General features: G+C 43.2%; 1 protein-coding gene across 1 annotated transcript; it reads left to right on the forward strand.

Annotated features, from left to right (window-relative positions):
• The first annotated feature begins 301 nt into the window (after positions 1–301).
• On the forward strand, positions 302–22627 carry SOX8 (SRY-box transcription factor 8). The gene is made up of 3 exons (XM_060786552.2): positions 302–1073; positions 16821–17059; positions 18755–22627. The coding sequence occupies exons 1-3, from the start codon at positions 658–660 to the stop codon at positions 19492–19494; spliced, it is 1395 nt and encodes a 464-aa protein (XP_060642535.2). The 5' UTR covers positions 302–657; the 3' UTR covers positions 19495–22627.
• The last annotated feature ends 255 nt before the right edge of the window (positions 22628–22882 follow it).

Below are 22882 nucleotides of genomic sequence, written 5' to 3' on the forward strand. Positions count from 1 at the left end.
GCAGAAAACCCCACAATATCTGCTTTGAACTGGGTTATCTGAGTCCACACTGCTATATATCCCAGGTCAAAGCTGATAATGTGGGGTTTTATTCAGCTGTGTGGGAGGGGCCTTATCAGAAGTGTCCTTTGAGGAAGGGAAAAAGCCAGGCGAGAGAAGTCCCGAGCGGTGGCTTTAAGGCACTAACGAGCTCCTCCCGCCCTGTATGCAAATGAGGCGGGGGTCGGGGGGCCAATGAGGAACGCCCGAAGGGGCGGAGCTATGGGGTCCTGAGTCCTCCCCCCCCCCCCCCACCCCTCGACAGCCAAAACCGGCGTCAGGGGCTGCGTTGTCGGGGCTTTTGCGCGGAGGAAGGACGGCGAGAGAAGTTGCTTGGAGAGCTTTTGGAGAGCTGGCGTTGCGCGCGGCCCCGACGCCCCAGGGAGCGCGCGTGGAGCCGGGGACCCCCTTCGGAAGGCAGCCCTGGGACCGGGGTCTCCAACAAGTGTCAGAAAGTCCGCGTTTGGGGTTTGGATTGGGGGGAGAATTGGAGCTTTCCCCATTGCGCGCTTGCCTCTTTTTGGACGGCGCGCGTTTGGAGAGGTGGGTCCCCCTCTCCAAAAAGGGACCCCTCTCCTGCCGCTTCCCTCCTCCTCCTCCTCCTCCTCCTTGTTCCCGATGCTGGCGATGATGAGCGAGGGCGAGGCCAAAGCCTTGCGGGCGGCCAGCCCCACCGACGGCGGGTCGCTCTCCCCGGACAACTCCGACTCGGAGGCGCCTTCCTCTCCCAACGGGTCGGAAGGCGCGACTCAGAAGCGGGCCAAGGATGCCGGAGAGGCGCAGAGCCCTTCGGAGGCGGACGAGCGCTTCCCGGCCTGCATCCGCGACGCCGTCTCCCAGGTGCTGAAGGGCTACGACTGGAGCCTGGTGCCCATGCCCACGCGGGGCCACGGCGCCCTCAAGGCCAAGCCCCACGTCAAGCGGCCCATGAACGCCTTCATGGTCTGGGCTCAGGCTGCCCGGAGGAAGCTGGCCGACCAGTACCCGCACCTCCACAACGCCGAGCTCAGCAAGACCCTGGGCAAGCTCTGGCGGTGAGTCCATGCGCGTAGCTAGATAGACAGACAGACAGACAGAAGAAGGGGGCACGCTCGAGGCAAACTTGGCCCTCCAGGTGTTTTGGACTCCAACTCCCACCATTCCTAACAGCCTCAGGCCCCTTCCTTTTTCCCCTCAGCCGCTTAAGGAAGGGGCCTGAGGCTGTTAGGAATGGTGGGAGTTGGAGTCCAAAACACCTGGAGGGCCAAGTTTGCCCATGCCTGGTCCACAGTGAGCATATAATGCCCTTCCAACTTTTATTATTTGACCATCACCTGGTCTCAGGTGTGAATTCAGAGCCCAGAAGTGTTTGGGATTGTTTAGCCTGGAGATTGTGGGAGATCCAGTTCTCCTCCCTCCCCAAGTAAAAGGAAAGGGCCTGAGGCTGTTAGGAATGGTGGGAGTTGGAGTCCAAAACATCTGACGGGCCGAAGTTGGCCCATGCAAAAGGAACCCTTTTAACACACGTTTGATCCAAGCCAGTTCCTTTTTGTAGAACCACATTCGGAAAGGGACCCCCCCCCCCCCCGAGATCATCTAGTCCAACCCCAGGAAGCCAACTCTTGATTTGAAAAGTCGAGGTTGCTTCGAGAGTAAGGATTTCTCTTAGAGCCCTTCCACACATCTGAATAAAATCCCACACTATCCGCTTGGAACGTGGATATATAACATGCTTTATTGTCTTTGTACTCATATGTTGTATGTATTTTACTGTGTTGTTATTGTGTTTTGGTTTTACTTTATTGTAATATGCTGTTGGACTTGGCCTCATGTAAACCGCCCCAAGTCCCCATTGGGGAGATAGTGGTGGGGTATTAAATAAAGATTATTATTATTATTATTATATGGCAGTGTGGACTCAGATAACCCAGTTCAAAGCAAATATTGCAGGATTTTCTGCCTTGATATTCTGGGATATAGGGCTGTGTGGAAGGGCCCACTGCTGTATAACCCAGGACCCTTCCACACAGCTGTATAAATCCACAATCTCCTCTTTGAACTAGATTATATGGCAGTGTGGGCTCAAGCAGTGTGGATTTCTTATCCCACATGATCTGGCATTGGAGAGGAGACATGGGGCCCTTCCACACAGCCATATAATCCAGAATATCAAGGCAGCTTTTTTTATCATATCAGAAGCGACTTGTGCAAATTGCTTCTGCTGTGAGAGAATTGGCCATCTGTAGAGATGTTGCCCAGGGGACACCCAGATGTGTTACCACCCTGCTGGGAGGCTTCTCCCATGTCTTCGGAAGCTCAAGCTGACAGACAGGAACTCACTCCACTTCGCAGATTCAAACTGGCAACCTTCAGGTCAGCAACCCAATCTTCAGGTCAGCAGTCCAGCTGGCACAAGAGTTTAACCCGGCATTTCTCAACCTGGGGAGGTTGTGAAGGGGGTGTCAGAGAGGTCGCCAAAGACCATAATAAAACACAGTGTTTTCTGTTAGTTATGGAAGTTCTGTGTGGGAAGTTTGGCTCAATCCTATCGTTGATGGGGTTCAGCATGCTCTTTGATTATAGGTGAACTACAAATCCCAGCAACTACAACTCCCAAATGTCAAGGTCTATTTTCCCTAAACTCCAGCAGTATTTACATTTGGGCATATTGAGTATTCGTGCCAAGTTTGGTCCAGATCCATCATTGTTTGAGTCCACAGTGCTCTCTGGAGATAGGTGAACTACAACTCCAAAACTCAAGGTCAATGCCCACCAAACCCTTCCCATATTTTCTGTTGGTCATGGGAGTTCAGTGTGTCAAGTTTGGTTCAGTTCCATCATTGGTGGAGTTCAGAATGCTCTTTGATTGTAGGTGAACGATAAATCCCAGCGACTACAACTCCCAAATGACAAAATCAACCCCCCCCCCCCAACCTCATCAGTATTCAAATTTGGGCATGTTGGGTATTTGTTCCAAATTTGATCCAGTGAATGAAAATATATCCTGCATATCAGATATTTACATTACAATTCACAACAGTAGCAAAATTATAGTTATGAAGTAGAAACAAAACCAATGTTCTGGTAGGAGGTCACCACAACATGAGGAACTGTATTAAGGGGTTGTGGCATTACGAAGGTTGAGAACCACTGGCTCCTTCAAGGTAAATAATTCACAATATCTGCTTCCATCTGGGTTATCGGAGTCTGCACTGCCAGATAATCCAGTTCAGATTTTATTAAGCCATGTGGGAGGGGCCTTAGAAGGGTTTTAATGGCAATATTATATATGTATTTCTATCCCATTTGAGGATTTCTCCTAGAAGTCTTTTCATGGCAATATTATATGTGTTATATGTATTTACGATATATCTCATTTCCTTCACATAAATAAAATCAGTTTAGAGACTATTATACTACTATTATACTATACTATTTTTTAAAGCATGAAAAAAAAGTTTATTAAACTTGAAAAACCTTTGTGTCACTGGGTTGCTGTGAGTTTTCCAGGCTGTATGGCCATGTTCCAGAAGCCTTCTCTCCTGACGTTTTGCCTGCACCTATGAAAGGTATTCTCAGAGGTTGTGAGGTCTTTTGGAAACTAGGCAAGTGGGGTTTATATATCTGTGGAATAATGTCCAGGGTGGGAGAAAGAACTCTTGTCTGCTTGAGGCAAGTGTGAATGTTGCCAATGGCCATCTTGATTAGCGTTTAATGGCCTTATCTAAAATCAGGACAGTAAATAAAGAGCAACAGTCACAAAACGGGAATTCCAGACAAGAATCAATCAGGGCTAGCTAACACCTCTCAACAAGGGATTCATCCAGGCAGCAACCAGTCAGGCTTTGATGCTGCAAGGCCATTCATTGCTAATTAAGGCGACCATTTGCAACATTCACACTTGCCTCAATTGAACAAGAGTTATTTCTCTCACGCTGAACATTATTCCACAGATACATACACCTCACTTGCCTAGTTTCCAATAAACCTCACAACCTCTGAGGATGTCTGCCATAGATGTGGGTGAAACATTAGGAGAGAATGCTTCTGGAACATGGCCAGACGGCCCAGAAAACTCACAGCAACTCATTGAAAAACTTTGTTTTTGCAGGACATCCTGCTATAGCACATTTTACTCTAGTTTTTCAATGAATATCTCCTTGATTGTCGACCAATGCAACATACTTTGTAGCAGCCATGAAAACAATGTTTCTGATATGTAACAACTACTTTTGCGGGAGAGACACCCTGCGGCACATGTTGCTCTAGTTTTTCAATGAATGCCTCATTTAGACCCCTTCAACACTGCTATATGAAATCCAGATAATTTGATTTGGTAGTCTGGATTATATAGCAGTGTAGAAAGGGGGCCAGAGTCGCAACCAATTCAACCTCCTATGTGGCAGCTACAAAAATGAAGTTTCTGGAGTACAACAATTCCTTTCGAAGTAATTATTGTACAATTAAACAGAAAATGACATTTTCAAACCAGGAACAGAATTTTTTTGTTAATTTTTTGTTATATAATGTTATCTGGCAGTGGAGACTCTGGCCCCTTCTACACTGCCCTATATCCCAAGATCTGATCCCAGATTATCTGTTTTGAAGTGGATTATATGAGCCCGCACTGCCAGATAATCCAATTTGAAACAGATAATCTGGATTTTATATGACAGTGTCAAAGGGGCCCAAGAGTTTCATACAATAAATACAGGCAGTTCCCAAGTTAAGTAAAGGTAAATGTTTCCCCTTGATGTGTCCAACTCTGGGTGGGGTGGGGGGTGGGGTGGTGCTCATCTCCATTTCTACGCCGAAGATCCAGCGTTGTCCGTAGATACCTCCAAGGTAATTTGGCCAGAATGACTGCATGGAGCATGGTTACCTTCCCACCGAAGCAGTGCCTATTGATCTACTCACATTTGCATGTTTCCGAACTGTTAGGTTGGCAGAAGCCGGGGCTAACAGTGGGAGCTCACCCTGCTCCCCGAATTACTAACCAAGTTACTAATTTACAAATGACTCATAGGTAAGAACAGGGCTGAGACAACAGGGAGAGGAATCTTCCCCTTGAAAGGAAGGGAAATTTACTTCTGGAAAGGTTATTATTGTGGGGAAAGGGGGTTCCATTGAAGCTTTCTCTCCAATCCTTGTTTCCACAACAAACCAATTTTTTCAAAATCTTATTCTGACAGGGACAGAAAGTGAAGTGGAATCTTTTGAATAGGGGCACAGTCAGCAAAACAAGCATCACAGGGATCATAACTCTTCTGTATGCTATCCAAAGCTGATAGATAGATAGATAGATAGATAGATAGATAGATAGATAGATGAGGGTGGGTCAAAAAGTAATGCCTCCTGTGTCATTATGAACGAACATATAACAGCAAAAGTTGCTACAGATCATAACCTGAACTGTCCTCTATACAAAACTACCATTCAGCATAGTCACAATCAATTTGTACACATTTTGCACCATCGTTTAACCCAGGCATCAAAACCATTTTGGAAACATTCAGGGTTTTGCTTCATGACCCATGGTTTTAAAGCTGTTTTAACGTCACTCAAGTCACTGAATCTGAAACCACATAGGTTGTCTTTCAGAGGTCCAAACAGGTTAAAAAGTCAGAAGGGGCCAAATCATAAACATTCTTCAAGCCATTATGGATTTCCTTAGGTGGCCAACCTTCCTCAGTGATGACTCTTTCGTTTAGCTTCAGATTCATGGTTCTAATCAGTCAATTGGAAAAAGAAAAGACTATATCAGCAAGGTTACCTCTATCATATCATGCACTGATAGTCCAGTAGCTGTGAAAGAAAAAAAGTGGAAACAATGGAGGCATTGCTTTTTGACCCACTTTTGTATATATAGATTTAGCTGGAATTACACTTTTAAAATGTTCTGACTTACAAACAAATTCAACTTAAGAACAAACCTACAAAACCTATCTTGTTCGTAACTTGGGGACTGCCTGGATGGGTGAATAACTCAGGACTATGTCTGTTCTTGTTTTATTGTATTTTAAAGTTAATTGTATTGTTTTAATCTGCTGTAAACCGCTCCGAGCCAAATTGGGAGTAGCGGTATACAAGTCAAATAAATAAATAAATAAATAAATAAATAAAATATAGAACATATACAGTAATGTAATTTTCATATAATCCTTACTGTTTAAATGCAGTTTGGAGTTTTTCCCTTTCCACTTCTTGTGTCCTACAGTTGATTCTTGCCTCGCTTCCTCTTTAAGCACACTGCGAGGTTCATCACTAACATCACTGTCAACAGATTTTCTTTTCTTCATTAGACACATAATTACTGCGAGTCACTCAATCAATTGTGCAAATTGTAAATGATAGAACAGGACCTACACTTGAACAGCATCAGCGCCCCACTTCTGTAGAGATTACATCTCTCTGGAGGTTTTTGAAATGAGGCTGGATGGCTTTCTGCTGGGGGTGCTTTGACTGTGTCTTCCTACCTGGCTGAAGCGGTGGACTAGTTGCCTTTTGGGGGTCTCTTCCAGGGGAATCTCCTTCTCTGGAGGTTTTGAACTGAGGCTGAATGGGTTTCTGTTGAGAGGGTTTTGACTGTGTCTTCCTGCCTGGCTGAAGGGGTGGATTGGATGCCCTTTGGGGACCTCTTCCAGTGGAGTCTCCTTCTCAGGAGATTTTTGAACTGAGGCTGGATGACTTTATGCCGGGGGTGCTTTGACTGTGTCTTCCTGTCTGGCTGAAGGGGTGGATTGGATGCCCTTTGGGGACCTCTTCCAGTGGAGTCATCTTCTCCGGAGGTTTTTGAACTGAGGCTGAATTGCATTCTGTTCGGAGGGCTTTCACTGTGTCTTCCTGCCTGGCTGAAGGGGGTAGACTAGATGCCCTTTGGGGGTCCCTTTCTCCTTCTTGGCTCTGCCTTTGTTTGTAAGGGGGAGCATTTTTCAGGCGATGCATCTATGGACTAGCAGGTGACACACTAGTTTGTCTCCACACACAATTTAGAAATATCTGCCCTAGAGCCGAAAGAGTAGGCAAAGAGTGTGCATCCCATCTGAAATTCTGCTGCTGCCTCCTGCAGGATCCTGGGGCTTGTGAGACCTAAGGTCCTTCTACACAGCTATATAACCCAGAATACCAAGGCAGATTGAATGGGGTGCACACTCTTTGCCTACTCTTTCAGCACTAATAGTGTGACATTTTCACATTGGGAGATAATCCGTTTCTATCAGTATGCATCCCCTATTTTTTTAGGACTGGATGTATACTGTATTCAGATGGCACACTTGTGGATTTTCCCATCGCGCATAAAAAAAGTGCTTCATAAGCCATAGTAAATCAGAAAACATGGTGGATAGGGTTCTATGTGCAATTGTTCCATTCCGGTGATGTTTCGCCAGCGGATTCCTGACGGAATGGGGCCAAACGTCATGTGCTCGGAGCCATTCTGAATCATTTTCAAAGAGTCTCCGAAATGCAGTGTTTCCCAATTTGATATGGTCCTTCAATGGCAATGCGAGCCAACAGTACGATGCGGCAGCTGAAAAGGCAATGCGATTCTAGGTTGCATCATATGGAGGTTACAATCTAAATCACAGCTTCTCAAACAATAGGTCCTGACCCCAAATGAGATCACCTGGGCACAAAGACATTTGCAAAGCGAATGGTTTCCAAATGATATCAATTTAATCAAATAAGGTCTAAATCAAGCATGGGCAAACTTTGACCCTCCAGGTGTTTTGGACTCCAACTCCCACAACTTTAGGAATTGTGGGAGTTGGAGTCCAAAACACCTGGAGGGTCAAAGTTTGCCCATGCCTGGTCTAAAGCAAGAGAAGTCCCATTTTGCTCCTATGTTTTGATTGCCTCGCTCTATTTTACTTTCGTCAGACCTTACCTGGAATGACCTTGTGGTGGTATATGAGAGCCATATTTAAATATTTTAAAGCTCTTCCCATTGAGGAGGAAGGAGGAGGCTTGTTGTCTGCGGAGGGACACAACTGAGCAGTGGATTCCAACTGCAAGAAAAGAGATTCCGGCTAAAGATTAGGAAAAACCTCCTGACAGTAAAAACTGTTTTGAAATTGGAATATGCTGCCTGGGAATATGGCAAGTCTCCTCCTCTGGAGGTTTTAAAGAAAAGATTAGATGGTCATCTGCCAGGAGGGCTTTGATGTGTCTTCCAGCGTTACAGAATAAGGTTGGACTTGATAACCTTTGGAGGTCTCTTCCAAGTCTAGGACCCCTTGTACACTGCCATATAAAATCCAGATTGTCTAATTTGGACTAGATTATATGGCAGTGTAGACTGATATAATCCAGTTCATTATCTGCTTTGATAACCTCAATCATATGGCAGGGGCCTTAGCTGCAATTGGCACTGAATTGGGAGGAATAGCCAATTATTTGGAGGCAATGTGATTCTAGACCAGGCATGGGCAAACTTCGGTTCTCCGGGTGTTTTGGACTCCCACAATTGCTGTTAGGAATTGAAGTCCAAAACACCCGGAGAGCTGAAGTTTCCCCATGCCTGTTCTAGACTACTGTATCCACTCTAGTAGTCTCCAGTATCCACAAAGTGTGGATCAGAGAACTATATATGGGGAGTTAAAAGTCGGAAGGTACACGACAACAACAGCAATGGCATTGTGTAATGGCATAGGTGAAGGGATTGTGGATATTCTTATATGCAATAAATAAAGGTCTGAGTTATTGTATTGTGCCTTCATTTCCAATATTTATTTATTTATTTATTTATTTACTATACTTTTATCCCACCCTTTTCAGCCCGAAGGCAACTCAGGGCGGCAGATATAAGCACGGTTTTTGACAACTGCTCTCATTTTTGGATTCCTTCTGAACTACCGATAGCATGTGTTTTGTTTTTTCATGTTGCACCTTTCTGCACATCAACACCGTTCCCTATGCAAAATCTTTCCTTCTTGGCCAGATTGGCTCAGAGTGGGTCTGTCTTTGTTTTCCTTTTTGGCTGAGACAGTGTGATTTGCCCAGGGTCACCCCATAGGTTTCCAAAGCAAGCAGGGATCTGAACCCGGCTCTTGCAGACACATGTGCCACCTCTGAAGACTTCGTAGTTCCAAACTCCTAAGTAAAACTTTTTAATTTTTGGACATTGCGTTGCCAAAGGCTTTTATGGCAGGAATCACTGAGTTGCTGTGAGTTGTCCGGTCTGTATGGCCATGTTCCAGAAGCATTCTCTCCTGATGTTTCACCCACATCTATGGCAGGCATACTATGCCACATCTATGGCAAAGACATTTCTTTGGATATGCAACTGAGGGGGTTTGTTTGGAGGGTTGATAGTTTATGGAATAGGTCCTAAGTATTTCAAGGCATCAGATCCTTTCTGACTTTGGGTGCTAAGCAGGGTTGGCCCTGGACAGCACTTGGACGGGAGACCGCCAAGTGAGAGGGGGAAAATGGCAAAACCACCTCTTTACCTAAGAAAACTCCCTCTGAACAAACTTTAGATCACTGAAGTGACTTTGTGGCACAAAACAACAAAGTTGGGAAATGATAGATTTATCTTTAAGTGAAAAACCAAATATTTACATTTGGTCATTTGGATGGTAGTGATGCACCATACCTGTCCCCATGTATAGAGCTCATATCTGCTGTTTGTGGCACTTGCTAAGCTCATCCTTATCCTTCCTTAGAATGGGGGAAGAGAAGAGTAAGGAAGCAATGTCCGTCTTTCATATGCGTGCTTTTGGTTGCAATGATGCTGGTTGTTATGGTTTGTCGCTCAGATATCAATCTGAATGTGTGATTGAATCATCCAAATTGGAACATCACAGATCGCATTTAGGGTGAAGATGTTTTCCAAGGCAGCTTTTCCAACCATTCAGCTGCATTATCTAAGAAACCTGATTCTTTCTTTGACAAATGTGAGCTGTCCCTATAGTCTTAAGGCCCATCTCCACTGCCGTATCACCCAGTTACACACTGTGTTATTTGGCAGTGTGGATGGGGACCTCGAAATTAAAGGAGACAGGTTTGCTGTTGGATTTGTTTTTGAGAGATAGAACTAAACTACACTTTTTGTCAAAATGGGATTTTCCATTGTGAATTCCACAGTCTTGTTATTGTCATCCTTTCTTGCTTACGGTGACTCTAAAACGAACCTACTATGGAGTTTTCTGGGGCTTTTTTTTTCTCATGTCAGGAGCGACTTGAGAAACTTCAAGTTGCTTCTGGTGTGAGAGAAATGACCTAGAAGAGTAGGGTTTGAATCCCCACTCATCCAAGGAAAGCTACAAGGTGACCTAGGGCGAGTCACACTCTCTCAGCCCCAGGAGCCCACGGTGGCACAATGGGTTAAACCTTTGTGCTGGCAGCACTGAAGATTGACAGATCGACAGGTCGGAGGTTTGAATCCAGGGAGAACATGGGTGAGCTTCCTCTGTCAGCTCCAGCTCCCCATGTGGGGACATAAGAGAAGCCTCCCACAAGGACGGTAAAATATCAAAACATCCGGGCGTCCCTAGGTCACCTTGTAGCTTTCCTTGGATGAGCGGGGATTCAAACTCTACTCATCTAGGTCTCAAACCATTAGAATAGGGAGTGGGAAAGACATTTTAAAAGACATACCATTTTTATATATTGTGCTACTCAGAAGATTTTGGGAGTTATAGTCCCCAAAAACTCACCTTTCCAGGCTGCAGAAATGGATGCCATTTAAAGCAGGTAGGAAAGGGGCATTGTTTCAAGTAAGTATGCTTAGGATCATCATCAGCAACAACAAGAAGAATATAAAATAATAATAATAATATAAAATAGTAATAATAATAATAATAATAATACCACCATCATCATACCCAGCAGTGACCATTCTAATAACTCATAACTACTAATTGCATTGGAGAGCAACATGTTATTATTTGAGTGTTGGGTGTAAGGACTCCAGAAAAACAGGGCTTTGAATACTTGCTTTTTTTTAAAAAAAAATTATATAACCTGGACAAATCTGAACCTCAGAATAAATGGAAAAATCTAGGATAAGGTTGCCATAAACTGGAGCTATATTAACACTGAGGTATGCAGCATGGGGCAAATATGGGATTCCTGGGGATCAGGGTTCAAATCTCCACTCCGCTTTGGAAACTTGCTGGATAGCTGTAAGAAAGTCACACTGTCTCAGCCTCAGAGGAAAGGTATGCCATTAAAATAGGAGTTCAGAATTGCATTTTAATATGAATTTATAGTGTGTGTGTGCCAAGCTTTGAGTGTTTTTGATTTACACTACAACCACTTTATCTGTAACAAATACATTCTGACTTTGCAAAACTGGTGATAGAAGCAAACCTTATGGAAATTAAGGACTTCTGGCTCAATTATACTATAGGATCATGATTGGAGACCTACTATATATGTGTGTGTTTACACGTGCACACACACACATAGCACACCAGTATAAACAGGATAGTCATGTTTGCAGTATAGACTGCAATTTACATAAAGCATTTAATTTGATTTGAATGTTATTCATTAGTTGGTTATAATCATTTTATGGAGAAGGGAGCAGAGGGAGAACAAGAGAGAACTGAATTCTGTGGAAGAATGAAGGTTTAGATATTAGTATAACATGCATCATCAATGGTTGAGGAATGTTAAAGGCCCCATCTATAATGTGGTTTGAAACAGCACTATATAGTCAGTGCCGATTCGAATAATGCTGTTCAACTGCATTATATGGATTTACAGCAGGCATGGGCAAACTTCGGCCCACTAGGTGCTTTGGACTTCAACTCCCACCATTCCTAACTCAGGCTTTGACTGAGAGGAAAAAAGAAGGGGCATGAGGCTGTTAGGAATTGTGGGTGTTGAAGTCCAAAATGCCTGGCGGGCCAAAGTTTGCCCATGCCTGGTCCACAGTCACTGCATAATGCCATTTCGAACTGTATTGTTTGACCATCACCCGGCCTCAGGTGTGAATTCAGAGCCCAGAAGTATTTCTGTTTGGGTTGTTGTAGGTTTTTTGGGCTATATGACCATGTTCTAGAAGCATTCTCTCCTGACGTTTCACCTGCATCTATGGCAAGCAACCTCTGAGGATGCTTGCCATAAATGCAGGCGAAATGTCAGGAGAGAATGCTTCTAGAACATGGCCATATAACCCGAAAAATCTACAACAACCCAGTGATTCCAGCCATGAAAGCCTTTTTCAATACATTGTTTCCCCCAAGTAATGTTTACAGCTTCAATGCCTTGGGCTACTTTAAGTCTTTGATCTGATGTATTGTCGAAGGTTTTCATGGCTGGAATCACTGGGTTGTTGTAGGTTTTTTTGGGCTGTATGGCCATGGTCTAGAGGCATTCTCTCCTGATGTTTCGCCTGCATCTATGGCAAGCATCCTCTGAGGATGCTTGCCATAGATGCAGGCGAAACGTCAGGCGAGAATGCCTCTAGACCATGGCCATACAGCCCAAAAAACCTACAACAACCCAGCTCTTTGATTTGAGTTGGATTTTTGGCAAAAAATATATATGCTGGGATGTTTGTGTTTTCCTTCTGCAAAATCATATCGGAAGCAATGCAAACAAATCTTTGGAGATTTTGGGCACCGAATCTTCGTCATTGGGGATGTTGTCGCTTCCCTGGCCTTTTAGAAGTACTTTATTTGAGAGAACATTTAGAAAAGCCCTCCATTCCAAGGGCATGATTTGGGAAGAAAATAGGGAATGTAATTGGAGAGGACTCATTATATTATATCTCGTTTTGCTGCAAGTAGCAGAGACATTGGCCAGATCTACGCTGACATTTAATGCAGTTTGGAGTGGACTGAATTGTATTGTATTGGTTTACACCAGGCATGGGCAAACTTTGGCCTTTCAGGGGTTTTGAACTACCGGCTGTTAGGAATTGTGGGAGTGGAAGTCCAAAATACCTAGAGGGCCAAAGTTTGCCCATGCCTGATCTGCACTGATTGCGAGATACAGATCAAAGGGCATTACATATATGGCAATATAGTTCCTATCCTATATCCTATCCTATAAATATGTTACCAGAAGAACCTGATTCAACCGAACGTCACACAATCTTCATCCATATTCCCTTCTCAGACTTACAGTTTATTTTTCCTCTGTATACCTTATCTAAAACCCTTAGTACTGCAAATATTTTGGATTTATTTTTATTTTGGCATAATTTGTTTAAATGCAAAATCCATTGATATTTCATATTTGACTTATACAGAAGATTTAGAGTGCATCTACACTGTGGAATGAATGCAGTTTAACCCATCTCAATGTTACAGAAGTCTGTAGTTTTACAAGCCTTGTTTGCCACAATTGCAGATGCAAACTACACATCCCACATTATTGAGCCATGGCAGATGAAGCGGAGTCAAACTGTATTAACTTTACAGTGTAGATGCACCCATTGCAGCTTCGGTTCCGCTTCCTGTTTTTTAAAATGATGCATTATTGCGACGTTTTTATTACAAAATGCAATCTGGAATCCAACTTGGTTTGTGACAAAATGAGTTTAAAATCCTGATCATACATTCCTAATATATTCTGCTCTGAAGTCAACCCCATTGGGTTTAAATAAGCATGGAAAGCGATTCTGATTGTTCAGCGTTTGCAAGCCAGACAGTGTCTGCTTGCCAAGCAATTTGGACATTATTTTGCCTTGTTCAAAGAGAGAAACGCTAAGCAAGGGAAAGAAAGGCAACGGATTCCCCAAAATAGAAGATTTTGGAATGGATAGCTTTCAAGCCATATAGAGGAAGGGACTCTGAATACAGAATCTTGTGGCAAACATTTGGTCGCCTGTGAAGTTGAGCTTTTGCCAGCAAAAGGGATTATTGTTAGCACATACTTCATTGTGGCAAACTGGAGCAGAAAAGGCATGCCATCCTTTCATGGTTACCCCCTTTTTTAATGGTGAGCCTTCATTATTTTCTACAGTTTATGGTTTTTCTTTTGGGAGAAGGTGCCCTTTGCCTTCCTCCAAAGCTGAGAGAGCGTGACTTGCCCAAAACCACCCAGTGGGCTTTCTTGACGATTACAGATTTGAATCCTGGGTTGCATCTGCACTGTAGAATTAATTCTCATGTTTTGACATAACATTGACCGCCATGGCTCAATGCTACAAAGTTCTGGGAGTTGTAGTTTTCCAAGGTCTGACATTGCAAACTTACAGCTCCTGGGATTCCCACACATTGAGGCTGGATCTACGCTGCCATGTAATCCAGTTTCTGAATCCAATTGCTTTGGACTGGGTTATATGGGTCTACAATGCCATATAATCCGATTCAAAGCAGAGAATCTAGTTACAGAAACTGGATTATATGGCAGTCTAGATGGGCCTGGGCCATAGGAGTTAAAGTGGTGTCAATTTGCATTGGTTCTACAGTGTAGACACTCTCAAAATTCAGATCTCTGGCTGAGCATGGATTTGAACCCTGGATCCTTGAACTGGAGACTGGGTGTGTCTATACTATAGAATGAAGGCAGTTTGACCCCACTTTGACTACCATGGCTCCATGCTATGGACTACTGGGAGCTGTAATTTGGCAGAGAAAGCTATAGACCTTGCAAACTACATTTCTCAGGATTCCATAGCACTGAGCGAAGGCAGTCAAAATGGGGTCAAACTGCATTAATTCTACAGTGTAGACACAACCAGGATAAAACCAGACTTAAGCATGAAGTCCTATTGATTTTATTGGGAGCTTTCTGCTTATTATTATTATTATTATTATTATTACTACTACTACTACTACTACATCGTTGGTGTTGGTGTTGTTGTTGTTGTTATCATCATTCACATGTTGTTGTTGTTGTTGTTTCTTCTTACCTGCCTCTCCCATGAATCAAGACATATACTGTGAGTTAGCACATTAGCAGTGTAGTAAAATATAAGAAATGCAGTCTATTGAAAGCAAATATCCAGTCATATATTAAAACAATTCACTCGACTTTATTTCTGGGTTGAATTGTATTTTCTGAAACATTCTTGGTTTGCAAAAGGGTTCGACTCTTGTTGCAAAAGGGGGAATGAGGAAATTGATGGCATTTTCACAACTGGCTGCGTTTCTTCCAGCACAATAAGCTTCTGTGAACTAAAATCAGGCATTGGGTGCATGAAACGTTATCCTGAATTGGCCGGCTTTTGGGAACAGAAGCGAGCGGAGGGAGACGGCTTGTGTGTTGTGTGAGAAGGAAATGCAAAATTTGCAGACTGTATGCCCGTGTGTGTATATATATATATATTATATGATTGTTAATATGCATCAAAACCTGTTCAGCATGGAATCTGAAATGTTGGCTTTGAAATGTCTCTGAAGCATGAATGTCAAATCAGATTTAACATTTAACAAATTTGGAATGTTTAAATGCAATATGTGGGGAATGGAATTGTGTAGTTGGGCCCAAAAGGCAACCAAATCCTATCTGATCTTGGGAGCTAAGCAGGGTCGGCTTTGGTGCTCCATGCAGTCATGCCGGCCGCATGATCTAGGAAATGTCTATGGACAACACTGGCTCTTCGGCTTAGAAATGGAGATGAGCACCAATCCTCAGAGTCAGACTTGATTAGACTTAATGTCAAGGGGAAACCTTTATTCTTTACCTAATAGTAGTAGTACTTGTAATCATCTCAGGAGTTGTAGATGATTATGATGATATTTATATAACATTTAATAATAATAATAATAATAATAATAATAATAAGTAGCAACAGTAGTAGTAATCATCCCAAGAGTTATTGATGATGATGATGATGATGATATTTATTTATAAATCATTTTTATAATAATAATAATAAGAAGAAGAAGAAGAAGAAGAAGAAGAAGAAGAGGTAGTAATAGTAGCAGTAATCATTCCGGGAGTTGTAGATGATGATGGTGATGATGATGATGATATTTATACATCATTTTTATAATAATAATAATAATAATAATAAGTAGTAGTAGTAGTAGTAGTCATGATCGTTGTCATCATCTTGAGAGTTGTAGATGATGATGATGACATTTATATATAATTTTTATAATAATAATAATAAGAAGAAGAGGTAGAGGTAGAGGTAGTAATAGTAGCAGTAATCATCCCGGGAGATGTAGATGATGATGAAGATGATGATGATATTTATACATCATTTTTCTAATAATAATTATGATGATGATGATGATAATAATAATAATAAGTAGTTGTTGTAATTATGATCGTCGTCATCTTGGGAGTTGTAGATGATGATTATGTTGATATGACATTTATATACCATTTTTCTCAAAATAGTAGTAATAGTAGTAATAATAGTAAAAAATAGTAGTAGTAATAAGGTAGTAGTAGTCATCTTTGTCATTGTCCTGGAAGTTGTAGATGGTAGTGGTAGTAGTAGTGATGCTATTTATATACCATTCTTCGAAGATGAAGAAGCTGTCGTCGCCATCATCCTGGGATATGTAGATCTTGATGATGAGGATATTTATATACCATTCGTCTTCATCATCATCATCATCATCATCATCATCTACATCTCCTGGGATGATGCTAACATCTTCTTCCTCATCGCGGGAGTTGTAGATCATGATTACTAGATTTATGTACCATCCATCTTATCCATCATCCACATCATATACAACTCCCAGGATTCCACAGCATGGAACCATGACAATACAAGTGGTGTTATTCTGCAGTGCAGATGCAGCCTTACAAGACTAAGATTGCATTTTCATTGTGGGGGGCACCTGTGGCTAAGAAAATGAGACTTTTTTTTTTGCATAATCACCTATGTACTAAGGGTACAAGCCTTTTCACTCTGCCACCTCTCTTCTTTCCCTAACAAGCTTGCTCAGTGAGAGTGAGAAGCGTCCCTTTGTGGAGGAAGCAGAGCGGCTGAGGGTCCAGCACAAGAAGGACCACCCTGACTACAAATACCAGCCCCGGCGGAGGAAGAGCGTCAAGGCCGGCCAGAGTGATTCAGACTCCGGGGCCGAACTGGGCCACCATGGCGCGAGCCAGGTCTACAAGACTGACACTGGACTGGGCTCCATGAATGAAGGCCACCACCACGGAGACCACACAGGTAAAGAAAGCCAGGTACCACTCTCAAGGCACATGGATGGCATAGCCAGAGCCATCTCTGGTTGAGCCCTGCATATCTCTGATGGGAGGTTCAGTCCTTTGATAAAGAAAGTCGCAAAGAATGGCATCTTTATCATCTCTCACCTTGGGTTGCTGACACTGTGAAGGGGCATCACTGGATGGAGATACAAGAGACTATATGCCATAAAAGACAGGAAAGAAAAATTTACAAGACTCATATATTCACCTTTGAGGAACAGATAGGGATACGTGGTCCTCCAGGTATTTTTGGCCATCATCCATCAGTGTTTAGGAAGACATATTCCAACATCTGTTTCCACCCAGGCCTTTGTGTTTTCATAGGTTCCATCTACACTGCCTTAGAATGGCATTTGAAACTGTATTGTATGATCAGTTTAGACTCATGCAATGCTGTTGAACTGCATTATGTGAATCTCTATTGTGATCATATTATGCAGTTATGGCAGTGTAGATTATGGGCCCTTACATTGCAAGGACTTTTTCCTTTTGGAATCACCTGGCAATAATAATAATAACAACAATAATTTTATTTCATGTCAGAAGTGACTTGAGAAACCACAAGTTACTTCTGGTGTGAGACAACTGGCCGTCTGCAAGGGTATATTGATGCTTTACCATCCTTGTGATAGGCTTCTCTCATGTCCCTGCATGGGGAGCTGGAGCTGATAGAAGGAGCTCATCTGTGCTCTCCCCAGATTCGAACCTCTGACCTGCCGGTCTTCAGTCCTGCCGGCACAAGGGACAATTATTATTATCATTATTATTTATAATTGTAATAGCCAATTTGTTTCTCCTTTATGGAGAGAAAAAGTGGGATATAAATAAACATAATAAATATACCATAACAAACATAATAAATATGACAGGGGGTTGGTCTACATGGCCCATGTGGTCTCTTCCAAGGCTATTATTCTATTAATCTAAAATAACAGTAATAATAATAATTTATTACCCACCTTGGTTATTTAAAAATAACTTTAAAATAAGATATTCACCATTTGGATTCAGTTAGGAAGGTCAAAATCTGCAGTGCTTCTCAAAACTAAAATGAAATGTGAGAGCTTGAAAGAAGGAGAAGAGAAATTATACATCATTGGATCAATTTTCATAAGGAGATGAGATAAACATTGAGGTTTGTACAGACAGAACAATGGTTCCCAATCTTTGATCCTCCATATGTTTTCGGTTACAATTCCCAGAATTCCTGACTACTGGTCAAGCCAGATGGGACTTCTAGGAGTTGGAGTCCTAGAAGTCCATTGGGAACCATTCATATAAGATTAAAGTCTTTCAAGGGGTGCACCTATGCAGTTTGGCACCACTTTAAACTCCATGGTTCAATGCTCTAGAATTCTGGACATTGTAGCTTGGTCAGGCACCAGCCCTCTTTGGCCAATAAGGTGAAAGACCTTGTGAAATTACAACTCCCGTTATCCCTGGAGAAGAGATAAATCTCAGCACTTGAAGTGCCCTTGACCAGTACTATGAGACTGTGTTATTGTTTTGCAAAGTGCCAATCTACCAACTGCCAGGAGACCATGGCATTGAGCCCTGGTGGTTCAAGTGGGCTCAACTATATTCAAGTTGGTGCAGCCTTGGGTCACTTAGGTCCCCAAAAGGTATAGCCACCACTGACCTATTTCTTTCTCTTCAGGACAGCCCCACGGGCCCCCGACCCCTCCAACCACCCCAAAGACAGATCTCCACCATGGGGCCAAGCAGGAGCCAAAGCACGAAGGCCGGCGACCAGTGGAGAGCGGCCGGCAGAACATTGACTTCAGCAACGTGGACATCTCTGAGCTGAGCAGTGAGGTCATCAACAACATGGAGACCTTCGACGTCCATGAGTTCGACCAGTATTTGCCGCTCAACGGCCACTCGGGTCTACCCTCAGCAGCGGCAGAACATGGGCAGAACTCCACAGCGGCAGCAGGGGGCTCTTATGGGGCACCGTACGGTGGAGGAACGCCCCCAGTTTGGACACACAAAAGCCCCAGCTCCGTGTCTCCGTCCTCCGCCGAAGCCGGGCAGCAACAGCGGCCGCACATCAAGACGGAGCAACTCAGCCCCAGCCATTATAATGACCAATCGCATGGCTCGCCGACCCACTCTGATTATGGGTCATACGGCGCCCAAGCAAGCACCACAACGGTCTCCGCAGCACCAGCCACAGCCTCCTTCTCTGGCTCCCAGTGCGACTACACTGATCTCCAGAGCTCCAGCTACTACAACCCCTATTCAGGGTACCCTTCCAGCATCTACCAGTACCCCTACTTCCATTCCTCACGCCGCCCTTATGCCACCCCGATCCTGAACAGCCTCTCCATTCCGCCATCACACAGCCCCACCACCAACTGGGACCAACCCGTCTACACGACACTGACGAGGCCCTGAAAGAGGACCAAAGTGGGGGGACAGTGATTCTAACAAGATCTCCTTTCCCCTAAAATAAAAACATTGAGGTGGAGCAAGCTTGTGTTCTGCTGCTCCAGAGACTAGGACACCACGGAGCCATGGTTTCAAATTGCAGTGAAAGAGATGTGGTCCACTGGAGTCTCCCTCTCCAGAAGTCTTGGATGGCCATCTGTCGGGAGGGCTTGGATGGTGTCTGTCTTCACGGCAGAATGAGGTCAGACTGGAGTCTCTTCCAGCTCTAGGATTCTGTATTTCTCCGATTCTATGTATGCACTACACAAATGAAGGGGGAAATGGCAAAACAATAAAATACCTTCCGCGGAGCATCGGTTTGTTGTCTCAAGTGCCTCCTCTTTCTTCTCCTCCGGGACTTTCCCGTGACATTTTCAAAGATTCTATTTTCTCTATTAATAATAATAATTAATAATGAGCAGTGGAGGAAAAATATTATTAATAATAATAATAACAGCAACAGTAACAACTTATGACCAGTCTTTTGGAGAAATAAAGGACGAGATGTTCTAACTCATCTGTGAGGCCTTGAAAAAGCAGGATTCGAACGCAGGACGAAAGAGGAGGAGATGACGGTGTCCGAGGGTCCATTGCAATTGGGACACAAAGAATCCAAGTAGATTCACAAAAATAAACCTGAACCCTCAAAAGGGACCATTCGAGAATCTGCTGGGACCGAATGACTAATGTCAGATTTTCTTCGTTTTTGTTGCAATTTTTCTTCAAAGCCCAGCTTTGGTTGCAGTTAACGGTGTTGTTGGGAAGCTTGGAAGCAAACAAGAAGCGTGTTAAAGCTCCGAAAAAGAAGCAAAAGGAAAGTTGTTTTGATTATTTTTTGTTGGGGGGGGGGGATAAACTTGTTAAATATGTATTTATGTTCTGTGTCGTTTTGGTCTTTTGTTTTTTAATTAATGGAGTAATTCTGTGCAAGAAGTCGATATTCTTGAAGAAAAGAGAGATTTGTTTTCAAAACAGCATCAGAGGCAAGGTGATATTTCCCCCAAACCTGTCCTTTTTTGAGAAATAAAAAGATATTGCACCATTTGGATTCAGTTAGGAAGGTCAAAATCTGCAGCACATCTCAAAATTAAATTGCAATGTGAGAGCTTGAAAGAAGAGGAGAAATACATCATTAGATCAGTTTCATAAGGAGAAGGATAACTTAATATTGAGTCTTATACGGATCAGTGGTTCCCTATCTTTGGTCCTCCAGGTATTTAAGACTACAATTCCCATCATTCCCAACTATTGGCTAATGGGGAGTTGGAGTCCAAACATTTGGAGGACTCCCAAGTTGGGAGCCATTTGTATAAGATTAAAGTGTGTCAAGGGGTGCGTCTACACAGTTGAATGAATACAGTTTGACACTGCTTTAAAACCCATCTTTCGATGCTCTGGAGTGCTGGGAGTTGTAGTTTGGTCAAACACCAGCCCTCTTTGGCAGAGAAGGCCTTGTGATTTTTTTTTTCATGTCAGAAGTGACTTGAGAAATTACAAGTCACTTCCCGTGTGAAAGAATAGGCTGTCTGCAAAGATGTTGCCCAGGGGACACCCAGATGTTTTACCATCCTGTGGGAGTCTTCTCTCATATCTCCGCACAGGAAGCTGGAGCTGACAGACAGGAGCTCACCCCTTCTTGTGGATTCGAACTGCCAACCTTCAGGTCAGCAGTTCAGCCAGCACAAGGACTTAATCCAGTGGTTCTCAACCTGTGGGTCCCCAGATGTTTTGGCCTTAAACTCCCAGAAATCCTAACAGCTGGTAAACTGGCTGGGATTTCTGGGAGTTGTAGGCCAAAACACCTGGGGACCCACAGGTTGAGAACCACTGGTTTAATCCATTGAGCCACCACGTCTCCTCTTGTGAAATTACATCTCCCGTTATCCGATTGCTTTAAGCCATGGTAATCCCAAGTGGTCTCAAACTGCATTAACTCAACAGTGTAAATGCCCCACTAACCTATTAGGCAAACTGTTGCACTCATTGGATGCACAGAAGGCTTGCCTTTGTCATTGAGAACAATTCAAAGCCGGGTGGCCACGTGTCAGGAGTGCTAGGATTTGGGTTGGACTAGATTACCTTTAGGACCCCATCCAGCTTTCACAAACCAGAACTGTTCTGCCCATATATGCCACCGTACAACTGTGTGGGTTTGGACAGATGTTCATTGAGGTTTTTTGGATGAACATCACAATGAAATTCAATGTTTATGGTGTATGGGCACTTGACCAACGTTATCCTAAGAGAATACCATAAAAGTCTTGGAACAAGCTCCTTTTGGGGCATTTTTAAAGCCTATCTTCCAAGCTTTGGCCATTTTGGAGGTTGTTTCAAGTCCAATGCCTTCATGTGATGAGCCTTAAGATTCAGACGTTCTTATCCATATGGCAGAACTGGGCTTTTGTTTCTCCTAGGATGCATCTACACTGTAGAATTAATGCAGTTTAACACCCTTTGAGCTGCCTGGCTCAATGTTATGGCATCCCAGGAGTTTTAGTTATAGTTTTGAGCCTTCTCTGCTAAAGTTCCAGTGCCTCCCCAAACTACAACTCCCAGGATTCCATAACAATCAAAGTGGCATCAAACTGCATTAAATCCACCGTGTGGATGCACCCCCAATTAAGATGGTGTGGATTTTTCAGGTTGAGTTGTAGCTCTCTTTCCCTTCTTTCTTTCCAAGGGGGAAAAAAATCACAATTCCAGGAACCCATTCCAACTACTGTATATTATTACGTGCATGTAGTCTTACAAGAGGAACTACTGCTCAATGCAAGCAAAATGTGAATTTTTGGAGATTTCCTTTCTCCAAGATGAAAGGGACACCAATCGATTTTTCCGTAGTTGAAACCAACTTTGGAAGTTTTGGATTCAGTTTCACTTTTAAATCTTGCCTATTTGGGGACCAGAGGTTCATCCACCCAAGCTGTGAAAAACAAAACAGTTCTCCGCTATGATTTGGGTTTGTTTTTAGACTCTCGACTAATCCTTTCCTCGACATGTGTCCCATTGTATGCTGAGCATATAATAACCGCCTCCTTTAATGATCATGTTGTGCCTTTTAAAAACAAGAAAAAGAAATAAGACTTTATAAATCTTTAAACTTTCAGAGGTTGTCTTATCTTTTTGTTTTCCTACGTTTCGTTTCCTTGAAATGATTCCTTTCCTCTTTTTGTTCTAAAGGGGGGAATGCCTTTGGGGAATTTGGGGGGGGGGGGAGGGGGTTGAGAACAGAAATGCCTTTTTATGCAATCTTATAATTTGTTTTTTCCTCCTGTTTGGTCATCTGTTTGATCTGTTCTGTTTCACTTGCTTCTGACTAAGTCATGCTAACTTTTGTACAGATCCATTTCATAAA

Source organism: Anolis sagrei, chromosome X (genome assembly GCF_037176765.1).
Source record: "Anolis sagrei isolate rAnoSag1 chromosome X, rAnoSag1.mat, whole genome shotgun sequence".
Lineage (NCBI taxonomy): Eukaryota > Metazoa > Chordata > Lepidosauria > Squamata > Dactyloidae > Anolis > Anolis sagrei.